Source organism: Emys orbicularis, chromosome 9, assembly GCF_028017835.1.
Source record: "Emys orbicularis isolate rEmyOrb1 chromosome 9, rEmyOrb1.hap1, whole genome shotgun sequence".
NCBI classification, from domain to species: domain Eukaryota; kingdom Metazoa; phylum Chordata; order Testudines; family Emydidae; genus Emys; species Emys orbicularis.
The window spans coordinates 17,534,246-17,558,697 of record NC_088691.1 but is presented as its reverse complement, the minus strand read 5'-3'; the positions used below and the strand labels follow the sequence as shown (position 1 = coordinate 17,558,697).

The following is a 24,452-nucleotide window of genomic DNA, read 5'->3' as shown; positions in this document are numbered from 1 at the left end:
AAGTTTTTAGTGCTTGTGGAATGTGCCAGGATAACAGCTTTGGAGACCGACAAGTCCTCTGTTTGGCCACAGGTTTGTTGTAGAATGGGCAATAGTACTGAACAATTTCCTCACATCACCCCACCAATGGACCTAATCTCTGATTTGGGAGTCACCTAATCTGTGGAGGAGGACAGTTCAGTCTGTCTGCTCACTCCACTCTCTCTGGAGGCTGCCATCAGAGAGCTTTTACCTAGAGATTTCATGTTAATTCGCTACATGCATGTCCTTGTAAAAGGCCTTCGGGTTTATTACAGGAAACTTTTTGTTTTTGTTTTTTTGTTCTTCCCATTGAAGTGTTGCTAGAAATATCAGACACCAGGATGCCTAATTTAGTGCGGTGGTTATTTGGATTTTTGGTGATATGGAGACCTCTCCATCAGGAATTGAATTGAGGCCACCAAACAGTGTTCAGATAGTAATGACTTTTGGGCATTTCTCAGGCCTCCAAGATTTTATCCATAATTAAACTTGTGCACAAAATTGCAACCACAACTAATTGCACTGCCATTCTTCATCTCTCTCTGGATTTTTATACCCTGCTCCTCCTCGTGGTAATGTTGCTTTGATATGCCTAACTGCCTGAGGGGTGAGTTTGCCCCCCAGTAGCACCCATTGAGGCATGTAAGCAAAGTGAACTGTGCCAGCATGTAATGGAAGGTGGAAAAACAGTACTTGCAATACTGGAGCTGTTTTTCTTAAAATGTGGGCTGTCTTCCTGTGGCCAGTGACAGAAGTGGAAGGCTCCCAGTTTCATATGCAGTCTCCCTAGCCACATTCTACTTTTATCATGGCCTAGAACAATACCAAGTTAGGATCTAGTTAAAAACACTTTCTTTAAACTTCACCTACCCTTATTTTCAAGTCTTGCTGCCATGTCATAGCTTATTCCCTATTTCTCCTAACGTAGAAATACTGAATTGCAATTTCAGTGAATAGAAGTGTTCGATGTAGGTACCAGGCAATTTTTCAAAGATCTATTTAAATTTCTTTGTCTACATGTTATCACAGGAATGATCCTGCCAGGTGTTGTGTGGGAAGCTTTGTGCCTGTGATGGTCTATTTTGGTGACTAGATTAATCCTTTTCCATGATGGAAATACATTTTTGTTTTGTTTTGGGGGAGATTTTTCAAAGGCCCAAATGACTGTTAGATGCCTGCCTGTCACTGAAAGTCACTGAGAGTTAGGTGCCTAAACTGCCACGTGTGCTTTTTGAATCTCCTCCTTTATTTAATTCAGTTGGCATGTTAATTAAATAATTAGGACACTAACAGTGAGACCCACTCGCCCTGGATCTATTGTTTCTTTTTATTCATTTGCTTATTTTGGTGCTTTGGTTTTTAATTTTATTCCAGAAGATGACGGGGATCAATCCCCTGTTGCCATGGCTCTGGCACGAGCGAATAGCGTTAATCTAGCCAAGAGCATGGTGAACATTTACACAACCAGTGAGAGTGAGTAATGTCTGTCTTTTCTCTTTGTTTTACGTTTTTCATAAGCTCATACTTTATGGCCTGGATCTTGCAGCCATTGGGTTCTTGTACGGGGACTAAGCAAAGAATGTTTCGTCATCAAATTAGAAAGCTGATTCACACCCAGCAAACCTCTAACCAAGTTGATGTTCGTCTTTGGCTTGTCATACATTTTTCTAGGTGAAACCTTGGGAGCTTCAGTGAGTTGGTGAAAAGGCTGTGCATTGGCAGTCCAATCAGTGGTATCATGGGGCGGGGGGACTATGGCAGAATACAGATCTGCTGGCTGCAATCCCTGTGTTGGGAGAGGTTGGAAGAGGTGATGCTGCAGTAGGTCCCTACACACTGCACAGCTCCGTTATTTGGCCTTTGCACAGGGGACCAGGATTTCTGCCTCTATTTTAAGATTGCTATGAAGTTTTGTTCAGAGCCATAAGCCCTGAAGGTAGCAAAACCAACTCTGTAGTGTTGTTTTGATGTAATTTGTTTGCAAAATAATAAACCTGGAGGGAGGGTTGGAATCAGCAGCTTATTGTGTTCCAGTTTAGAGGTGAAAATGACTTGTAGGTTTCTATAGTGCTGAGAGTATGTTTCGGCACTTTGATCATTGTAGCTTGGTAGGATGTATTGGCCTTCATGACTGATATGTTTTGTGTGTGTATAATCTTAAAATCAAGCCCATTGTTTTAGAAAGGGGTTAGTCATTGGAAAGAAGTTAAACAAGGATCAAATAGGTTTTATTTAACTTGGCTGTTTAAATACCTAACCCTCTTTTTAACATGGCACATTTTAAAAACTCTATTTTTTGTTAATACAACAGGCTCTTTTTTCCCTCCCCCTCCCCACTCTTGTTAGTTTAATTTTGGAGTTATGGCAACATCTCAGGGGGAAGAGCCAATGTTCTGGAAAACCAGCTAGTCCGTGCCAATGCAGTAACTGATTTTTTTTAATATATATATATATATATATATATATATATATATATAATACACTGTGCAAACCATGTGTTTGAAGACTGACCAAAATCTCAGGACCAAGTTCTGCTCCTAGTTACACCGGTGTAAAGCAGGAGGAACTGAATAAATTCAGTGGAGTTTCCCTGATTTACACTGGTGTGACTGGGAGCAGAACTTGTCGTTGGATGTTAGTGACCAACATCAATCTTCTTAACAATAATTAAGGAGTGAGATGCCTTTTCCCCCATATCTCATGCAGCCTCAAGATCAAATTAGATGATATTAATAATGAATTTGATAACTTATGATCTGATTCAAGGCCCACTGGAATCTATGGGATTCTTCCCATGAACTTCAGTGGGCTTTGGATCAGGTACCTACATAACTACAAAGAGAAAGTTGGATTCAAAATAAGCATCTGCCTGTCTTTATCAGAAGTATTGGAAGGAGAGCATATACAACTCCTAAATTGTAGGCACAAACACTTAGTGAATTTTTTTTTTGCAAACACTGAATACTGCATGCAATACACTGAGATGAAAATATCAGTAATTTTGTTTGTGTTTACATTCTATCCTAAATTAACAAGGAGATAAACTGTTGTTCAGACTGAAGACAGTGAGTGACACAATTCTTTAGGTTAATATTTAAATTAAATTAGCCACTAGAGGGAGTTTACATACTCCGACAAATATAATGAAAACTCATTGAAAATAGTTCAGAAAAGTTAGCTAAAAAGTATTTCAGGGATACAATTCAACTTATAGGGCTAAATTCAGATGTGAAGTAAGTGGGTAGAACTCCAGTGACTTTCAACATTTCCCTAGGTCATCCCAAGCCCTATGTACAGTACATGCCACAGTTAATGGAAACTTGGGTCTGTCTTCATTATGTTTTCCTGCCTCAGCCTGTAGGACAACTTGTTGCCTTTTTTCCCCTTTGTGCCTACAGCGTACAATAAGCCGCAAATGATAACTCATCAACTTCTTGAGCCCGAACGAACCAAAGAGCTGAGCAGATCCACCCCTGTCCTTCTATCTGAGGTAGGGATGTGCGTGTAGCCCAAACTCCACCAACTTGAACATGAATCACGTCCACTGAGAACCTTCATCTCAGTAAAATACATGGTTGCAAATGCTCTTTTTAAGTGTTGATTAAACCATAAACTCTGGAGATGAACCTGTGTATGGCCACTTGGAGCACTCGCAGGGCCAGCCTTACGGGTGGGCGACCGTCCAGGGCACTGTGGTCAGTGGGGCACTGTGGTTAAGGAGCAGGGCAGGCCTGGGGTGCAAGGCCGCAGAAGGGAGCTTGGGGCAATGGGGTGGGGAAAGCAGCGAGTGCCGGGTGGGGAGCCTGTGGAGGCAGTGAGGACCGAGGGGCAAGGGGGGTAGGGTGGGGAGGCAGTGAGGACTGGGGGGGAGGCAGTGGGGCCCTGGGGTGCCAAAATACAAGTTTGTTCAGGGTGCCAATTTCCGTAAAGCCGACCCTGAATAATCCTAAACTATGCCTTAGGTTTGGGAAGTTGAATCAAAAATCCTTTTTAACAGAAATAGTCCTGAAGGATACCCAGGACTTCTCTCCTTGGTCGTTCTCCCCCAAGCCGTAACATTGTGGTGATCTCTTCAGCCAGGGAGATTGCATGCGGCTCCATTGGTCATCAATTAATGATGATCTTTCAGTCGGTCCGAGGGAATATCCCTGAGGAGACTCCCTGCATTACATTCCTTTTAAACATTCTTCTAACCTGCGTCTGTCTCTAATGGGAGTCTGCTGAGAGATTGGTTTTTTGTGCGTCGTGCTTCAGAGTGCTCGTACCACAGTGTTTAAAGATGCTTGTTACTTTCTGCACAGACGGAATCGGACACTGCTTCAGAAATCAGCTTCCAGTTTAACAGACACAAAAAGACTCCTAGCCTTGGCAGCCACTCCTCTGACATGGCATCAGTCTCTTCGGTAGGTACTTAATGGGCTCATCGTGCTAAAAAGAGGTTTGCGGTAGGATGCAGTGACGCTGCATTTAGTTCTGGTGCTATGGCACCTGGAGTCTCCCATTATTTCTGGGCATTCTGTTGCTGTGAGGAGGAGGATTACTGTAATGATTGTATTTTCTTTTTATTATTTGTTTTAGCTTGTGTGTAGAGATCCCATCCAAGATCAAGGTCCCATTGTGCTAGGTGTTATGCAACCAAGAATAAGAAAAAATCTCTGCTCCAAGCTATTTACAGTCTAAATAGAGAAAACTAACCATGTGGTGAGAAAGAAAGGCTTATTACCCTGGTTTTATGGCTGGAGAACTGAGGCACAGATTAAGTGACTTGCTCACGGACACACAGGACATATGTGACTGAGCTGGGAACCAAACGCAGATTTCCTGAGTCCCAGTCCAGTGCCCCAACAGCAAGACCATCTTTCCGTTGCCAACAAATTGGAGGGAGTTCAGAGAAGCACAACAAAAATGGGACAAAGGGTACGTCTACACTTACCGGAGGGTCCGGCGGCAGGCAATCGATGTTCTGGGATCGATTTATCGCGTCTGGTTTAGACGCGATAAATCGATCCCGGATCGATCCCGGAAGTGCTCGCCGTCGACGCCGGTACTCCAGCTCGGCGAGAGGAGTACGCGGCGTCGACGGGGGAGCCTGCCTGCCGCGTCTGGACCCGCGGTAAGTTTGGACTAAGGTACTTCGAATTCAGCTACGTTATTAACGTAGCTGAATTTGCGTACCTTAGTCCGAAGTGGGGGCTTAGTGGGGACCAGGCCTAAGGGAATTGATCTGAGGGAAGATTAAATGATCTAAATATGTTTAGCTAGGTGAAAAGAGGAGTATGGGGAAGGTATGTTGGGTGGGATTTTTAAAAACTGCCCTAGTGAGTTCAGGAGCTTTCAACAGGTCTTGTGTGTCTAACTCACTAAGGTGCTTTAGAAAATCCAACTCTAAACTCTCTGCTGCGGTAAGTCAGTGCAGCACCTTATTAGGGCAGTGAATTTGGCTCCCAAAACTGAGAGGAAATATTTAGGGGATTCCTGAGGGGTAATGGAATGAAGTCAAGAAGGGAGAAAGGGGAGGCTGAATAGCAGGGAAAACTCCCTATAAATGGGAGTGAAATATTGCCCAGGAGATGTTGTGAAGGTTAATGACTTGCTTTGTATCCTGCAATGCCATCAACATATGCCTTCAATGAATCGAAGTAATTGGCGTACTGGAACTTACCCTTTGCTTGTGTGTTATTTCTGCCTAATCACCTGCTCCTATTGAAGGCAATGGGATGGGCCTTTTTTTTTTTTTTTTTTTTTTTGAAAATGGAGGCCCAAAGCCAGTGAGCAATTGCACAGCTGTGTTTGAGTTCAGAAGACTGTAGGTGTCTAGCGATCCATTTCTCTGTGCAGATGCACAATTTGTATGTCCTGGCAACCAGGCACACAAAGGAATGTATCTCACAGAACATCAGCTCCTCAGGGCAGGGGTTTGCTTCTCTTTGAGAGTGCTCCAACAATATAGTAACAATGGGGCTAATCCTGAGGTTCTAGCTCAGTTTTTCATCGGTCCTTACTCAGGTAGGGCATTCCCTGGCATCAGTGGGAATCAACCTGTATAAAAACTGCATAACAATTGAGTAAGGCACTCTGGGATTTGGCCCAATAATTGTAGATTTATGTGTAACGAGTTCTGGTAGTCTCAACTTATTTCTGTTCTGAAAAATCCAGTGGTGATATTGGGTTAGAATAACAGACAGCTGTCCTGATGTGTGCTGGGGTAAAATGGCTCATTCAGTCTACTGTGGCCAGGCAACCCAGCTACCCTATTCTCAGAGCGCTTTGAGATCTCGGGATGAGAAAAATTCTGTGTGTCATTTGGTGAATTCAGACATCCAGTATTTCTATAGCAGAGCCCTGAAAGAGTATTCCCACCTGTGCCTGGCCTGCACTCCAGAGGGATTGATCCCACAGCCCTTCCTCACATGAATTGGGCCAGTGTTACGTTGGTACCCATGAGCCAGCTAAGATCAAGTGCAGAGTTTTTTGCAGAGTGTTTTGCTGTGAATGTACTTTAATTGTTGCCTTTTCCCAGCATAATGAGGTTGCCTGCCTTATTAGCACTAACCTCACTCTTCTGCCCGGACAGGTAAGCGGTAGCGTTCTCAGCGTTTACAGTGGTGATTTTGGGAGCGTGGATGCACAAGGGACTGTTCAGTTTGCTCTGGATTATGATGAGAAAAACCGAGAATTCCAGATTTATGTTTCCCAGTGCAAGGACCTGGCTGTGGTGGATGAGAAGAAAGGCAGATCTGACCCGTGAGTGAGGCTTATTTGTTTTGGTTTTATTTAGAAATTGCCTGATCGCTTGCCCTAGGGGATTCTTGCTTTACCTGTTCAATACATTTCTAAACAGAAAACATTAGTTTCCTCCCTCCCTCCTCCAGATTTCTCTCGTTGGCTTGGCAGTACTGCTTTACTAGCATCCAGCCCTGCACTCACTGGAATCAATAAGGGATTTGCCACTGACTTAAATTTGAATGGGATTTTGAAACTTCAAGCCCTGGTCATGACCGGGGCTAAGCATCTGGAAATCCTATTGAAGACAATAGGGGATATGGGTGCCAGTGTTCCCTCTAATTTTTTTACATCCATGTTCGGAATGAATTTTATTATGTGCACCAATATGGCGGTGGTGGGGGGTGGGGCTGAGGGGTTCGGCGTCTGGGAGGGGGCTCAGGGCTGGGGAAGAGGATGGAGGTGCGGTGTAGGGTGAAGGCTCTGGCTGGGAGTGCGGGCTCTGAGGTGGGGACAGGGATGAGGGGTTTGGGGTGCAAACTGCCCCAGGACTGCGGCGGGGAGAGAGGACTCCCCTCCCCAGCCCTCTCTTGCCGCAGCAGCTCTGAGGCTGGGACTGGGGGCGAGGCGCCTCTCCCCATCTGCTTGATAGCCTGCTGTGCAGCTACGGAACTTAGATGGGTGCATGATACTGCTTATGTACAGACACTAGTTTGTTTTGATTCCTAGAGACCTCTGGCATGTAGTGGCAAAACCACCATCACAACATTGTAAACACATTTGTGGATGTCCGTGATTCTCCATCATGTGAAGCTGAAAAGGATAACCTCCCTTTTAGCTTTGTAGGAGCTTCAGTGGAATGTCTTCTAGATTCTACAGCCTAGGACAAAACCCACAATACAATTGGGGGCGAGGGGGAAATTTTAAGAAAACACTTTTGGTGTGATGCACAAGTAATACTCTGCTGTAGCAAATGTTGAACCTAGAAATGTGTACGTTCCTTCCGGTGTACAGGTGCCCCATACACTGAAAGGAAATCTATCTGTCTATCTGCATATGTGGCCCCATCGCCGTAGTATCTGAATGACTTGCAAACATTAATAAATTCTCCTGTGAGGCAGGGTAGAATTATAATCTCCATTTCACTGATGGGGAGCTGGAGCACAGAGATGGAATGACTTCACCAGGAGTTTGAAGCAGAGCTGGGAATTGAACCTAGGTCTGTTAATCCAGTACCCTATCCATGTGATACCCTACCCAAGCAATAACACACAAATTTCCCCCACATCTATGTGCCATAATCCTGACCTGGTGGTGATCACTTCTGGGAGTGAAAGGGTAGTTCCTTTCTCAGGCAAATTCAACACTGTATTGGCATGGCAAGCTAGACAGGCATTTCCAAAGCACAAAGCGTTCAAAAGACCTCCCATCCCTCACCTTGGGCCTGCTGCAGATCAATACAGATAATAGAGCATTTGTGCAGGATGGAATTTCACAATATGCTTGGGGTATGTTCTCCTGTGTCCATTTTGTGCCTTATTAATCCTTGGCCTCTCTGTGGAGAATACCTAAAAAAGAGCACTTCGGTCCTAATTGTAATGGTGGTGGTTCTGATGTGGATGCTTCTCCACTAGCAATTGGATGGTTTCAGACGGTGGTAGCTTCTGATTACCACCAACACAGTTCGGACTCAAACATGACAGGCTCAGTCCCCTAGAACATCCCATCTCTCCTCCTCTCTTATTTCACCCTTGCACAATGTCACTGCGATCTTGCACGTACAGCTATCTTATGGTATGACAGCTGATCCACTACCCCATTTACTGTTACAGAAAATGGTCTCTAGTGCTTTCTAAATCATTACCAGTTTTACATACTGGCTGGGGAGCCACTTGCTTCTGGTTTCATTAGAGTTCATCCATCTCCACTGAACGGTTTAGAACTTCACGCAGAAGCCAAGTGAATATTCTAACAGGTTTCTTAGTTTTGTTTCCAGATTGTCAACTCCAGGTCTCTTGTTAGCATAAATTCCATGTAACAGTTCAGAAATCTCCCATGTTTGTTGGTGGAATGTTACTCTACTGGAGTTCTTTTTTTTTTTTCCCCCCCCCCCTCAGGTATGTCAAAACTTACCTGCTCCCAGACAAAGCTCGAATGGGCAAGAGAAAAACCTCAGTGAAGAAGAGAACAGTGAATCCCATTTACAACGAAGTGTTAAGAGTAAGAACGTTTTTTTGACGAGCTTTATTGTAGCACACCTGGAACTCGCTAGCAACACCCGGGTCTGATCCTTAGCATTGCTGAGCACTTGCAAGCCCCTGTTGACTTCACTCAGAATTGTGGGTACTCCTAACTGCTTCGGATCTGGCCCTCAAGCGTGGTGTCCCCTGCGATGTCACCCAGCCCTGCTCTAAGCAGGCTAGCTCCATGACTGAGAAGATAGCCCAGCCACCATGCTCACTCATGCTTTGACCTCTAGGGTGAGGCTGCCAGCAAGGATACTGTATTGGGTTTTGTGATGTGGATAGATAACTAGAAGGAACTGGGCCTATACAGCTCACAAAAGCAACATGGGATAAAACTAACTCTGTGTGTGCATTCTGGTGAACGTTAGTCCTTTATAAACGCTAACTACTGAAGTGTCACATCCCCTTTTATAAGGTGGGTAATCATTGACTGATGAAATTAAGACTGGTTAAGTACCTTGACCAAGACCACAGAGTGAGACCTGTCAAAACTGTGGTGAGCACTCAAGGCATTAGCTGTCAGGCGTGTGTGACCACTAGCCCAGGCTATCAAACAGCCTCTCCTCATCTCACCCAATCACTTCCCTGCTATTGCAGGAGCCTCAGGCACTGGTGCATCTCGGTCCTTCCTATTCTCTCCCTGTGGCACATAATAGACTAGTCTCCTGTGGACTATCACATTTTGGTCTCATTTCAGTTGTTGGGTTTTGTGCTGGGTGGTGCTGTTGGCCTCTGATATGCAGGAAAGCAGACTAGATAATCTGTTGGTTCCCTTCTGCTCTTAACACTGGCAGCTTAGCAAAGGACCCTGCTCATGTGTAGGTCCTGGCTTGGAGGGAGCTTGTGCTAGTGACCCTAGTGTCATCAGTAATGTCCGGGGGTGCCACTGTTCCCACTGCATAAATAGGTCTGGGGTCCTCCAAAATATGCATGAGGGTTTAACAGACCCCAAAGCCTGGGGAGGAGCGGGGTGGGGAAGGAGAAGGGGGGGCTTGCGGATAACCGCAGATCTTTTGGAAAAATCGGTGGCCGGTATCCAGCCCTGTTGCTTGGGTTAAACTTTCAAGGCGCTTTGCAAGAACGAGAGGCTACAAACTTACTTTAAACAAACGCAAAAAAAGTGGAGATTTTTTTAAAACCTTTCTTAATCCCCGAAATCAGAGATTTGAGATGTTGCCAACCCTCATGACTTTATCATGAGTCTTATGGTAGTTTGGTGGGTTTCTTAAAGCCACAGCTGCTGGAGGCCTGTGATAACATGAGAATCTCCGCTTTCTTTTAAAGGCAAAAAACTCTAGCGTTCCTGGTTGCAAAGGAAAATTTGAAAATGTAAATCCTAAAGGTTGTAAAAGCAGCGGGCCAATAAAAAGACCCCCACATGTATTCTCTCTCTCTCTCTCGAAATCTCATGGCTTTTAAAGCTAATCTTATGTTTATTGGGAGGGTTGACTCATGACTTTTGAGTGTTTAGGGTTGGCAATACTGGGGATTGGAAGAGGGAGTTTTAATGAGTACTGAGAGCCCCTATGACCAGCTGTGCCTGAGCTATTTATTTCCTCTACCCTGCACTGGCTCCCATTCATAACCTAGGACTATGCAGCATTCACCACTATGATCTTACTGATGAGAGCTCGAAGGATTAATTAAAATTAAAAAATCCTTTTTAATAATTCTTATAAATGTATTGGGGTATCCTTATAAAAACAGAAGTCATTGTTTCCCTGCTCCCAGAAAAAGGCATTAGCAATATCTGAATAGAGTATGAAGCAGCACAAAGCTAGGCTGACACGAGATTTATAATTTTCCAGAGAAGGGGGGCCCAATCCTTCGAAATAAGCACCGAGCTGGTGTCTTTTGGTTTGTTTTCTATAGGCTCTTTCTTTTTGGGGCTGAACTGAGACAGGTTACTACTTTGTGTTTGCAATGATGAAAAATTAGGTCCATCTTAAAATTCTATTTAACATTCAGACAAAAGCAAAATATTTTGAACAGTCAAACCCTCTTTTTCTCCTCTCTAGTATAAAATAGAGAAAATGGTGTTGCTGATCCAAAAATTAAATCTTTCCGTGTGGCACAATGACCCACTGGGACGTAACAGCTTCTTGGGAGAGATAGAAATAGACCTAGCCAGCTGGGATTGGAGCAACAAGAAACTCAACTGGTACATGCTGAAGCCACGGGTAAGTATGTCTTAGCTGGTATCCTACTAAATTTGTTAATTATGCTTGAGAGTTTCTGATCTTTAACATTTTGATAAAATATTCTGAACTCGATATCTTAAGTAACAGCTTGACAGAATGGCACCGCGCCAATGAAAGGACACCGCTCTCCACCTGGAAATGGGGCCTTTGGGGCTGCAGGGGGGCATCAGTTGCAAAGTTACTGTAACTGCCCAATGCAAACCTGGGATCTGTTAGTGCCTCATCTGATCTCTAACTGCCGCAGTAGAATGAGAGCAGAGAGGCAAGACCCAAACCACATGGCAATTTCTACGTCAAAGGCAACAGTTTACATTGCACCTGGAAATTAATCGGAAGGTGGTCCAGGCAAAGCAAAAAGTGTCATTCTAATTCTGTTTTCTTCACATGCTGCACGGAGGAGAAGGTTATTAGAACATCTCGATGCTACAACCTCTTTCCTTCTATAACTAGGCATTGCAACACACCCTGACAGTCCGATAACTTGGGTGTCAAGTGACGATTGACTTGTTGGTGCCTCCATGTTGAGATGCCCGGTTTGAGATCCCTTTCAAGAGGCCTGATTTTCAGAAAGTAATGAGCACTTGCCCTCTGAAAAAACAAGCCTCTTTAATGTGTCTCAAGCTGGACTCATAAAATCACAAACCAGTGTGGGGCCTTTGGGTTCTGACAGACAAAGTGAGGAAGCAAAGCCTCAGAGTGAAGAGCCCTCCCCCGAGAACAGACTGCCCCAGCCCCTAGGACTATCTGTGTGAACATCCCTACTGATCTTAAATGCTGCCGTGTATTTTACGCTACTACAAGCGCATGGTTCGCCTATCCTGGATCTTTCTTTTTCAGAGCCTTTCTGCTATTAATGGTGTGGATCATCGAGGAGTGATGAATCTGTCTATTAAGTATGTCCCACCAGGAAGCTTAGGTAAAATATATTTTATACACTAAGAAAAAATATTTCCTGTGCCTAGAGGGCATGCAGCTTGCAACCCAGTCTATTTAAGGCCTCATTAAAGGATAATCTCATTAGAGCAAGAGATGCTCTTTGTGATTTGCATGAATGAAGACCCGCAGGTGCTTTGTACTTCAGTCTGCAGGTTGTGTATGGTTTGTGCTTTAATCAACTCTTTGCTGTTCATTGCTCAGCTCTGGGTTAGACAGGAGCTTGGTCTCCCTCATCAGTGCACTCTGCCCACCGTTTTAAGACAGCAGTGCTGGCAAGTTCTGAATGGAGCCCTGTTGAGACTTCCTCCACCATGGGGGCTGGTAGCTGCAATGTGGGGTGTTATGGAGGGAAAGGGGATGGAAATCCTTCTGTGTTAGTCTTGGGTGGAGATGAACTCCCAGGACAGGGGCACTTGCAGACTGAAATGTTGGGCAGTGGCTCTGTAACAAAAAGAAACATTCATTAACCAGGGGACTACTGTCTGCTTGGACCTCTGATAGGGTCCAAAGGAAATCTTTCTCTGAAGGGGGAAGAGAGGGTGTGGTAGGCACTAGGACAACAGCAGATTTAGGTTGATATGAGCAGAAAAGAGGCTAGCAAAAGAGTACATGGGTATGTTCTATCTCCCCTCAATAATGCAGATCAGGCATCTCCTCTCTTCCATGGTGCAGAGAGGTTTTCAGTCCTGCCAGTGCCTCTGAGCACGTACTGTCTCCACCTCCCAAGCTGCTACACAGCCAGACTGTCCTGATAAAATGATTCTTCTGGGGGTATAGCACCTTCTGTTGGCCCGTGAGAGGAAGTGTTGTGTCTAGTGTCTCTTAGTAGGAGAATTTCACTGGGACAAACAAGCTGATAAGCAGCTGCACACCAGCTGGTATCTAGCTGCTCTGTGTTGTGGGAAGTAGGGGGCAGAATTGGGCCCTGGATCCACCCCTTCACACTTTAGTGAAGGAAGCTGCTCCTCTGCTTGCTGACTACTATTAGGACTTGATTGAAAACCGTTCTATTTTCTGAAATGGCAGGTCCAAAGAATCCTTCATCTGGGGAAGTTCATATCTGGGTCAAAGACAGCAAGGACCTTCCACAGTTGCGCCCTTCCGGAGTTGACTCCTTTGTGAAATGGTAATTGTATGAGCTTTTTCCCATGTACATAAGTGGGGAAGATCTTAGTTTAGATGCAGGGCTCAAATACACACCTGCCTGGAGACCTATTTTTGGAGGCGTGTTTCCTCTAATGGTCATATCTAGCAGTGCATCAGTTCTTTGCACTATAAATAGCCGCACGCTATCTCCGGTGCAGTGCTCTGTTCTCTATGATCATCTGGAGTGAATTGCCTTTTGTTGTTCACCATAGGGCAAATCCAGAAGCCCTTACTCTGGGAAAATTCCCACTGAAATCAATGGGAGTTTGGCCTACGTGAGGATTGAGTAAAAATGGAGGGAGGGCCTCAGGGTCTGACAAGATCTAGTCTATGGTTACAGTTGGGGCCAGTTGTAGCCCCGGGATACGAGAGTGTTGGGACATGTAGTGGGCCCCAGGTAAGGTTGGAGTTAGGGCTGATAGCGGTTCTCAGGCCAGGGTTACAATTGGAACAAGTTGGAGTAGCCAGGGTAGTAGTTAAATGTGTTGTGACCAGTGCTGGCCTTGAGCTATAGGGTGAGAATTGCGGCCTGTAGAGTTCTCTGGACGAGGGTTAGGCCTGGAGCTGTTAGTACCCAGGATTAGTGTTAGGGATGAATGGTTACTATGGGAACTGGTGGTGGTTGCTGGGTTAGGGTTTGACTTGGGGCCTAATTCAAGACCCTGGGTTAGGGCAAAGCTTGGGGGCCCAAGCTATGATTTGACTGTGGGGAGGTGTGAGGGCACAAACTAAGTTTAATGTTGTTGTACAGGATTTCTGTCTCTGAAATATGTTTAAGGTTGGAGCCTGTAAGTGGCCTTCATGTAAGGTTAGGAGTACTGTAGACTGCAGAGTAGACTGAGTAGAGTTAGGGATAGGCCAGGTTGAGGACCCCAGACTAGATTTAAGGTTTGAAATTGTAAGTGTCATTTAACCAGGGGTTGGTCCCCTAGGTTCATGGTGGGTAGGGCACCTTGGATGTGGATGTGAGTTGCCATTAAGGGACTCTGGGGCAAGTATTTGAGTTGACGTGGATTGGAGTGCTGCCAAAACACAATTTTAAATGTTTTCTAGAGAGCCCTAGCTCCCAAATAAAAATGATTACACATAATTTTACCTTGCTTTTTTCTTACTGAAAGATTTTTAGCCTACTTGTTGGGGATACAAGTGTGAACACATGAACATTAAAATCCCAAACAAGATGAGAAATAGAAGAAAATCAAATATATTTTTAAAATTTCATGAATTTAAGTCCAATGTCACAATTTTTTTAGCTTAAATAATGACTTTTGAATGGTTGAAGGTAGCACTGCTGGAATGGTAAGGATATCATCCCCAAATGGGGGTTACAGTTGAGGAAAGGGATTGAGTTCGGGGTCAGCAATGGGGCCAGCAGAGGGCCTCAGGCTAGGGTTAAGGTTAGGACTTGCAGGGCTTGCCCAGCTACAGTTAGGCCAGAAAAGGGCCCTGAACTACGATAAGGATTAGGAATGGGGTAGGCAATGGCTCCAGGGCTAGGGTTAATGGAGCCAGCAGAGGGCCCCTGGCTAATGTTAGGATAGGTGGCAGAGGGCTCGGGCTTGGTTTAAGGTTGAGATCCGTGGGGCTTGCCCGTCTACAGTTAGGTTTGGGGCTGGCAGCGGGCCCCAGGGCTAAGGTTAGGGCTGGCAGAGGGCTGTTGTGACAATTGGGCCTACAGATTTATGCTAATTTGTGAGCTCAACTGTGAACAATGAGTAAAAGTTCATGAAGTGTCACAGTAACCTGCAACAACAAATGTTGTTGATGGGGAAAGTTGCAAAAGGAAGACAGACTGACTGAACTGCTCCAAACAAAAAGGCGTACTGATATAACTCAAGGACTGTTATGCTTGGTAAACAAGACCATGTGAGATCAAAATTGATGTGTCAGAAATTAGGCCTAATTGGTGGACAAAATAGTGAAAGGATGGGCTATTCCTTTGGGGGGTGGGGATCCTTAAAGATTTTTTTTGGAAGGAAAAATTGGCTACTGGAGTGAACTTCATCATCATGCCTGCCACCCGCACCATTTCCTGGGACCCCAGACCCTCTTTATTCCAATACTAAGAGTTGTCCTGACCAGACTGGGTCAGAGAGAGGGAGAAAAATGACATCCCCACCTCTGCTGGCTTCAGCTAAATCCTGAATACCAACTGCAACATGAGACTTTGTCCCCCTTCTTTCTGTTCTTTTCCTTCCCCACCTTGTTCTCATTCCTATCTCTCTCTTCTTCTGTCTGATAAGAGTCTGGCTTAGTCAGCTAAGACTGTATATTTTGCAACACTGCTGTAAGCCTGTGAACAGAAAGAAGCAGCTAAAAGCAGTGCCCTAAACAGCTTGATGCTGGTACAAGTTTGCCAATCTCAAAATTGCTGGTAAGACTGTTGTGGCAGGTTCAGTCACAGAGACCCCCTCGAGACTGTCACCTGATGTGCTGAAATTACCTCTGAGCCCGTTTTCCCTGCCAGCTTGGGACTCCAGAACCCTGCCTTGTTGAGCCAGACACGCTAGCCTGTTGCAACACAGACCCAGGTCTGGTCCACCAAAGCTGCAGACTTTAACCAAAAACTGCTCAGCAGGTCACCTATCTCCAGCACCCAGACACCCAGTTCCCAATGGGGTCCAAATCCATTTTACTCTGTATAAAGCTTATACAGGGTAAACTCATAAATTGTCCACCCTCTATAACACTGATAGAGAGAGATGCACAGCTGTTTGCTCTCCCCCAGGTATTAATCACTTACTCTGGGTTAATTAATAAACAAAAGTGATTTTATTAAGTATAAAAAATAGGATTTAAGTGGTTTCAAGTAATAACAGACAGAACAAAGTAAGTCACCAAGCAAAATAAAACAAAATGTGCCAGTCTAAGCCTAATACATTTAAGAAACTGTTTACAGGTAAATCTCACCCCCAGAGATGTTCCAATAAGCTTCTTTCACAGACTAGACTCCTTCCTAGTCTGGGCCCAGTCCTTTCCCCTGGTACAGTCCTTGTTACTTCCAGCAGGCATCTTTGCTGAAAAGCAGGGGCTTTCTCATGAGTGGGACCCCCCCTTGTTCTGCTTCAACCCCTTTTATAGCTTTGGCCCAAGGTGGGAACCCTTTGTCTCTCTGGATCCCCACCCCTCCTTCTAAATGGAAAAGCACCAGGTTTAAGATGGATTACAGTATCCTGTGACATGGTCACATGTCCTGCGAGACCTCATTCTTCCAGGGCTGGCCCGCAGGTACCCAGGGAGGTTTGCAAGTAAACAGAGCCATTTACAACCAATTGTCTTAGTCAATGGGAGCCATCAAGCTTCCAACCCCACCATTAATGGCCCACGCTTTGCATAATTACAATAGGACTTCAGAGTTATACTTCATATTTCTAGCTTCAGATACAAGAATGATACATACATACAAATAGGATGAACACCCTCAGTAGTTTATAAGCTTTGTAATGATACCTTACAAGAGACCTTTTGCATAAAGCATATTCCAGTCACATCATATTTACATTCATAAGCATATTTCCATAAAACCTTACGGAGTGCAACGTCACAACTGTGTGCTGTGCCTGTTTTTTCCCAGCTGTGAGGTTGCAAGAATCAGTGCCAGAAACAGAAGCTACGTTTTCTATCTTTGCTGTTCTTTTTGTTTCTCCTCTTTTTCTTTCATCTTGTTTTTTCTTCTAGGAAACAGGATCAGACTTTAATAACAGCAATGACTGCTCCAGCCCATCTTTACTAACTTCTTCTCTTTTCCCCAAAAAGGACAGTTACCATCTAAGAGACTAAGGAGGATACTCCTTCTAAAATCTCTCTAGCTAAAGGGAAAGGGAACAAGAGATGGTGTTAAAGTGAAAGCCTTATTTAATACTTTACATTTCAGATGCGTTAACTGTGTTTTCTTTTCTGTATCTTTAATAAATGGTTTTAAAGGATTTTTAAAGGTGGGCTTGCCATGATACTAAGCAGGCTGAGGTTTCTCTATCCCAAACCTTGTTTAATGTTGGACAGTGACAAGGTCTTTAACACCTTTGACCCTTTGGGCCCATATGTTCCACCTAAATTAATACAATAAGGCCCTGGGCTAGGATTAGGGGTGGGGCCAGCAGAGGGCCCCGGGCTCAGGTTACGGTTGGGGCTGGTAAGCCTTGCTAGTCTAGGACCGGGGTGGGGACTGTATGACTCACTGGGCCAGAGTTGGAGCTAGTAGGGCTTGCTGACCTATTCGGTTTTGAGCTGGTAGGGCTTGTCAGACTAGGATTAGAGTTTGGGGCTGGTTGGGCTTTCTGGGATACGGTTAGGGTTTGGATCAGTAGAGCTTTCCAGGCTAGGGTTTGGATTAGAGCCGTTAGGACTGGGACTGGAAGAGATCTGTGGTCTAGGGTTGTGGTTGTGGCTGGAAGAGGGCCCAGCCTAGGGTAGGGCTGTGGCCAATGGGGTCCTCTAACCAGGGCCAAGATTGGCGCTGGTAGGTTTCACCATGCTAGGTGTAGGATTGGGGTCAGTAAGTGTTTGTTTTTGGATTGAGGCCAGTAATTGTACCAGTGCTACTATTGGGTGTATTTCTTGTAGGAATCCCTGGACTTGTGTTAGGGTTGGATCCTGTAGGACTTTCAGTCTTGTTTAGAATTTGTGCTGAGATGTGGCCAGAACTATTATTAGGATTGGTGCTGGATTATTAAGTATCACAGTAGTTGGGTTCTTGTGCTAATGTCCATTCAAGACATTGTTTATTTTTAAAAAAATCAAATTTATTTTTTATAAATATAAAATGAAAATGAATAATTTTTATAAATGCTCACCAAACCTTTGCCAAAACCATCAAATTTTAAAATAGAGAAAATTCTTCATGAAAACTTTCACTTTTAAGATGAAATCTTATGACCAAGTCTTTCATTTAAAACTTTTGACTATTCTAATGTCTCTAGAGACTAGTTGTTAAATTGAGACCAAATTTCCCCTAAGCTCACAATTGAGGAGTCTGTGGACCCAGAAATTTGGTTCAGATCCATCCTTACCAAAAATAAAACCAGAAAATAGTTTAAAAATTTGTTTCTCTGCATTACATGATGTATTTTTTTCTCCTTGCTAAGCTACGTGCTTCCAGACACCAGTAAGAAGAGTTACCAGAAGACCAGAGTTATTAAAAGAGACCCAAACCCTGTTTTTAATCACACTATCGTGTACGATGGATTCCACACAGAAGATCTGAAAGATGCCTGTGTTGAACTGACTCTGTGGGATCATGAAAAACTAACCAATCACTTCCTCGGAGGGATCCGGCTGGGCCTTGGGACAGGTAATTGGATGCTTATTTGAGTCAGTAGATTTTTTTTTTCCTTTAAATTCAATTTTGTTGATTATTGTCACCGCTCTACTAAGCCATAGAACATGATGGGGCCTTCCAGGTCAGCTTCATGTTGGAGGAAACATCAGTGACGAGTGTGGGTGTATTCCAAGTGTAACTTGGATTTACATGCACACACCAGTCCTGGGTCAGAGGTGGTCACAAATGGCATGCTGGCAAACCCCTCTTTCAGGAATCTCAGCCCAGACACCAATATCCCTCCCAATTTTCTCATGGGCTAAAGTGGGATGGGCCTGCCCCCAGAGGGTGGGAGGGTGGGGGAGTTGCAGAGAGAGTTTGTCCTGCACTCACCCTGATGCAGCAACTCCTGTTGGAAGGGGCTGGCTGGGCTCTGCTCCAACATTCTGAGCATGTACCAGGCTCGGAGAGGGGCCAGGAAAGGCCCGTGGGGAGGCAGACATGGTCTCAGAGCAAGGAGCAAATTAGAGAGCACAGGAGGAGGGGAAGCAGGTTGCAATGCCTGGAGCAGGGAGTCAAGCCCAGCCAGCTCTGCAAGACCGGAGCCATTTCAACCAGGACAGAGGGTTTTTATAGGTGAAAGCAGGACAGTCCTGCAAAACCTGGGACTAATACCTGGATCCTAGGAAGCAACTCCATCCCAAGAACTGGCTCTACTTCTGTTTGCAACAGCTCCCCCAAATAAAGTGCAGCACTTCTCCATTGACTGAATAGTGCTTGCACATTAAGAAAAAGAACTTGTGTATCCGCACCACCGGGTAATTCCCTCCTATAACAATATATTGACATTTACAAGTGAGACCAATAATGAATACCTTACAATGGCGTTGGATGCACACTGGGTACTCATGGTGCACAGTCAGTGCGGAGATTATGGTAGCTGGAAATAAAGCACAAAATGGAAAAGTGTAGACTGCTGGACATAAATATTGTTAGATTTATTTGGATCACAGTAGTGCCGACAACCCCCCATGAGATTGGCACCCCATTGTGCTAGATGCTGTATAAACATGTTAAGAGACAATCTCTGTTTACAGTCTAAGGTCCAATTCAGGCAGGCACTTAGACATGTGCCCAACTTCAAGTGTGTTATTTCACCAGGATTACGATGCTTAAAGTCAGGGACATGCTGATGTATTCTGCCACTGTGGCTCCTAAATAGACCAGATAGACAAAGGGTGGGATATAGCTGATGTCCATGTTTCTATACCAAGATTTCTATATGGACCTCCATTAGAAATTGTGTCTTCTGACACAGTGCTTCGCTGGCCTTCACTTGGATAGTCGGCCTTTGTTGCCTCTTCGCTTCAGTTTCCATCTTACTCCCCCCACCCCTTTTCAGGGGGAGATCTTCATAGAATCTTAGAAATGAATGGCTGGAAGGGACCTTAAGAGCCATCAGTCCAGCCCCCTGCTCTGAGGCAGGACCAAGTAGACCTAGACCATCCCTGACAGGTGGTTGTCCAACAGATTCTAAAAAACTTCCAGTGTTGGGGATTCTACGGCCTCCCTTGGAAGTGTGTACCAGAGCTTAACTACCCATACTGTTAGGTTGTTTTTTTCCCCCTCGTATCTAACATAAATCTCCCTTGCTGCAGATTAAGCCCATTACTTCTTGTCCTACCTTCAGTGGACATGGAGAACAACTGATCGCTGTCCTCTTTATAACAGCCCTTCACATGTTTTGAAAACTGAGGGGGGACCTGATCACAATCTTCTTTTCTCAGGACTAAATATGCCCAGATGTATTTAACCTTTCCTCATAGGTCAGGTTTTTTAACCTTTTATCATTTTTGTTGCTTTCTTTTGGATTCTCTCCAACCCCACATCTTTCCTGAAGTGTGGTGCCCAGAACTGAACACAGTACTCCAGCTGAGGCCTTGCCAGTGCCGAGTAGAGTGGGACAATTACCTCTTGTATCTTACATATGACACTCCTGTTCATATGCCCCAGACTGACATTAGCCTTTTTTTTTTTTTTCAACTTCATCACACTGACTCGTATTCAATTTGTGATCCACTATAATCCCCAGATCCTTTTTCAGCAGCACAGCCAGCTAGCGGCTAGTCCCCATTTTGTAATTGTGCATTTGTTTGGGGGGGTTTCCTTCCTAAGTGAAGTATTTTACACTTATCTTTATTGAACTTATCCTGTTGATTTCAGAAAGATTTTCCTAATTTGTCAAGGTCACTTTGAATTCTAATCCTGTTCTCCAAAGTGCTTATGGCTCCTCACAGCTTGGTGTCATCTGCATATTTTATAAGCATACTCTCCACTCTATTGTCCAAGTCATCTTGCCTTTACACACATAGTTGACGTAAAAAATGTTGCCTCCTAATGCAGAGATTATAATCAACATTATTGATGCTAAAGAAATGAATTCCATTCTGTTGAAATCTGTTCTGTGCCTTTTTCTGATGGTGCTCATTGTGGGCTAGCTTGCAGCGTGTCCCACATTTAGGCCTCGGCAGATTTTATTTTTCTACATGAAACTGTTAAAGTGCAACAAGTATAACTCACAAAAATGAATGCAGTTTAGAGTTCTATTATTAGACCAGGAAATTGTTACAGGAGGCCTTGCTGAGAGGGAAGAGGCAGAGGAAATTTCAATGGGTTATAATACAGGATGAACAGTTCCCCAGGGGTTGTTTGGAAAACGTTTGTAGCAGTTGGAAGATCTTCCTCTCAGACCTACTTAACAGTGTGGGACTTGCCAGCACACCTTCTGTGTTCTGTCTCCTAACATGTCACCAAGAGTGTTATGAAGTTCCCAACTGTGAAATAGCAGCTACAACAAGCTAATAAACAAGATATAAAAATATCACATTCGGGATTCACTGTTGCCAATATGATATGGTCCAAATTCCAACATTTCTCTGGTTGGCAGTGGTATAGAATCATAGAAGTATAGGACTGGAAGGGATCTCAAGAGGTCATCTAGTCCATTTCAACCCCACCCCCATGCTGAGGCAGGACCAAGTATATTTAGACCATCCCTGACAGTCATATGTCTAACCTGTTTTTAAAAACCTCTAGTGACAAGGACTCCACAATCTCCCTCGATAACCTGTTCCAGTACTTAACTATCCTTATAGTTAGAACATTTTTCTTACTCTCTAACCTAAATCTCCCTTGCTGCAGATTAAGCCCATTCCATCATGTTGTACCTTCAGTGGACATGGAGAATAATTGATCACCATCCTCTTTATAACAGCCTTTGACATATTTGAAGACTGTTATCGGGTCCCCTCTCAGTCTTGTCTCAAGACTAAACATGCCCAGCTTTTTTAACCTTTCCTCGGATGTCAGGTTTTCTTAACATTTTATCACTTTTGTTGCTCTCTCCAGTTTGTCCACATCTCTCTCAATGTATGGTGCCGAGAACTGGACATGGTATTCCAGCTAAGGCCTCTGTTATCTCAGTTAGACTTTTTTTTTGCACCTGCATCACATTGTTGACTCGTATTCAATTTGTGATTCACTATAAGACCTGAATCCTCTTCTGCCGTACTACTGCCTAGCTAGGTACTACCTATTTTGTAACTTTGCACATGATCTTTTTCTTACTAAATGGAGTACTTTGCACTAGTCTTTATTAAATTTCATCCTGTTGATTGCAGACTAATTCTTCAATTTAAGATGATTTTTAATTCTAATACTGTCCTCAAAAGTGCTTGAAACCCCTCCCAGCTTAGTGTCACCATCCACAAATTTTATAAGCAGTCTCCTCTCCCTTATCCAAATAATTAATGAAAGTATTGAACAATGCCAGACCCAAGACTGACCCCTGAGCGATCCCACCATATACACCTTCCCAGTTTCACAGTGAACCATTAACTACTCTGAGGATGATCTTTCCACCAATTGTGCATCCACCTTTTAGTAATTTCATCTCAACCACATTTCCCTAGTTTGTTTATGAGAATGTCATGTGAGACTGTGTCAAAAGCCTTAGTAATATCTACTGCTTCCCCCTGTGCACTAAGCCAGTAGCCCAGTCAAAGAGGGCAATTAGGTTGGTTTGGCATGATTTGTTCCTGACAAATCCATGTTGGCTATTACTTATCACCCTATTATCCTCTGATGCTTACAAATTGATTATTGTTTGAACTTAAAGCCAAGTGCTAGGTAAATGAGAATTGCCAGAGTAATTGAATTGGAATTAAATGTACACATTCTTACAGTATCAAAAACTTGATTTCTATATGAAAGAAATGTAGGCCAGAGTAGCTCTGGATCGCTACCAGATAGAATGCCCCAGGATTCAGTAATATTCTGAATGAGTCCTAAAATATCTTGGTTCATTCACATTCATATTTTGATGCATCTTTAAAGTATAGTTTTAAGGGAGGCTTTTGGAGAAATTGGGTTTGTGCCTTATTTTGCTGCTTCATTGTTATCTGTTTATCATTTTATCTCACACTAGCACCCAGAGGCCCCAGTTTGGATTGGGTTCCAGTTGTCTTGGGCACTGTGCAAACATACAGAGGCAGTCCTTGCCCAAAATGTTCATGTTATATGGCCCAATCCCGCAGACACTAAGCACGTTTTAACTTTAAGCAAATGGGTAATTCTGTTGACTTCAATGGGGCTACTACTTGTCTGCTTAAAATTACATGTGTGTAAAGTGTTTGCAGGGTATGAGCTTAAACAGAGGAATCAAATGGCGGGTAGTGGAAAGGGATATAATATAAAGGTAAACATGATGAATGGTGATGACAGAAATATAATATGCAAAAAAAAAAAAGGCATAAAAGAGTTTTTTAAACTTTTTTTTTTTTCTGCTTGGATTTTTACCTTTTAAAATATCAGGAATGTCAAGTCTGGTGTTCACTCGTTTTGCTCCAAGACCTGGGGCCTCCGCATGTATGCATTCTGAGGTCTTAGGAGTCAATTAAACTAGGGCTGTTAAAGATTTAACAACAGCATCCTTTCTCCAAAATGTTCATTAAGCATTGGTGTTAATACACATTTAACAACACCAAAAGGTTTTCAACAGTCTGATTTTTAAAAATCCCTTGTCTTATTAGCAGAGCTTTCAATCTCTTGAAACCTTGTGATACCATCATTTCACTAGTGCTTCCAAGGTAGACAAGCGATGAATTGCTGGTCTAAAACAGGCAAAAAACACAAACCTCCTTCCCCCCCCCCCCCCCCCCACACACTCACAACAAATTCCTTTTAAAAACAGAATTTTTAAGGCCTTCTTTATGATCAAAAAAAGGCAAGAAAGGTATGAGCCCAATATAATTTTTCTTTGCAAGTTGCATTTAAGGGACTTCTGACTTTGGGCACTTAAATTGACTTTGGCCTGACATTCACAGTCTCAGCAGTGGAACAGTAAGTGTTCAGGGTGCACAGCACTCCTCCGGATTGGACCCCCAATGAAGGACTAGATTACATTTAAATATTCTTGCATGTAATAGAAACCTCTTCTGCAGCTCTTGCCATGATCCCCTCCTTCTTGTTCTTTCTAAGGCACTAGCTACGGTATCTCCGTGGACTGGATGGACTCCACACAGGAGGAAGTGGCCTTTTGGCAGGAAATGATGTCAGCCTCCAATGAATGGATTGAAGGATCGCTGCCGCTGCGCTCACTGGCAGGGAGGAGGAAACTGAAATGAAACTTCTGTTGTACAATTAAAACTATGAGCATATTCATTAGAATTGGGAAGCTCCCTGTGACCAGGGAATGGAGCCCCTCCCCTACCTGCACAGGTGTCAGGTTAATTAGATAATGATTGCATTGTGCTTTAAAGATGGTAGGTGCTAAGTGGTGTTAATCCCCCAGTAGAGGATTTAGAAGATGCTAAACTGATGCTATGCTTGATCTTAGCAAGAGGCCAATGGTTACTTTTGTTA

At 43.9% G+C, this 24,452-nt stretch overlaps 1 protein-coding gene across 1 annotated transcript in view; it reads left to right on the top strand.

Moving 5' to 3' along the window:
• The window catches only part of LOC135883611 (synaptotagmin-like protein 4), a 47,707-nt gene extending 23,493 nt beyond the window's left edge, over window positions 1-24,214 (top strand). The window contains exons 7-16 of the mRNA XM_065410825.1: window positions 1,396-1,494; window positions 3,420-3,511; window positions 4,323-4,424; window positions 6,596-6,765; window positions 8,862-8,964; window positions 11,009-11,170; window positions 12,029-12,107; window positions 13,154-13,253; window positions 18,358-18,563; window positions 24,069-24,214. Of these exons, the coding sequence (XP_065266897.1) occupies window positions 1,396-1,494; window positions 3,420-3,511; window positions 4,323-4,424; window positions 6,596-6,765; window positions 8,862-8,964; window positions 11,009-11,170; window positions 12,029-12,107; window positions 13,154-13,253; window positions 18,358-18,563; window positions 24,069-24,214 (1,259 nt within the window). The remainder of the gene's footprint in view (window positions 1-1,395; window positions 1,495-3,419; window positions 3,512-4,322; window positions 4,425-6,595; window positions 6,766-8,861; window positions 8,965-11,008; window positions 11,171-12,028; window positions 12,108-13,153; window positions 13,254-18,357; window positions 18,564-24,068) is intronic.
• The last annotated feature ends 238 nt before the right edge of the window (window positions 24,215-24,452 follow it).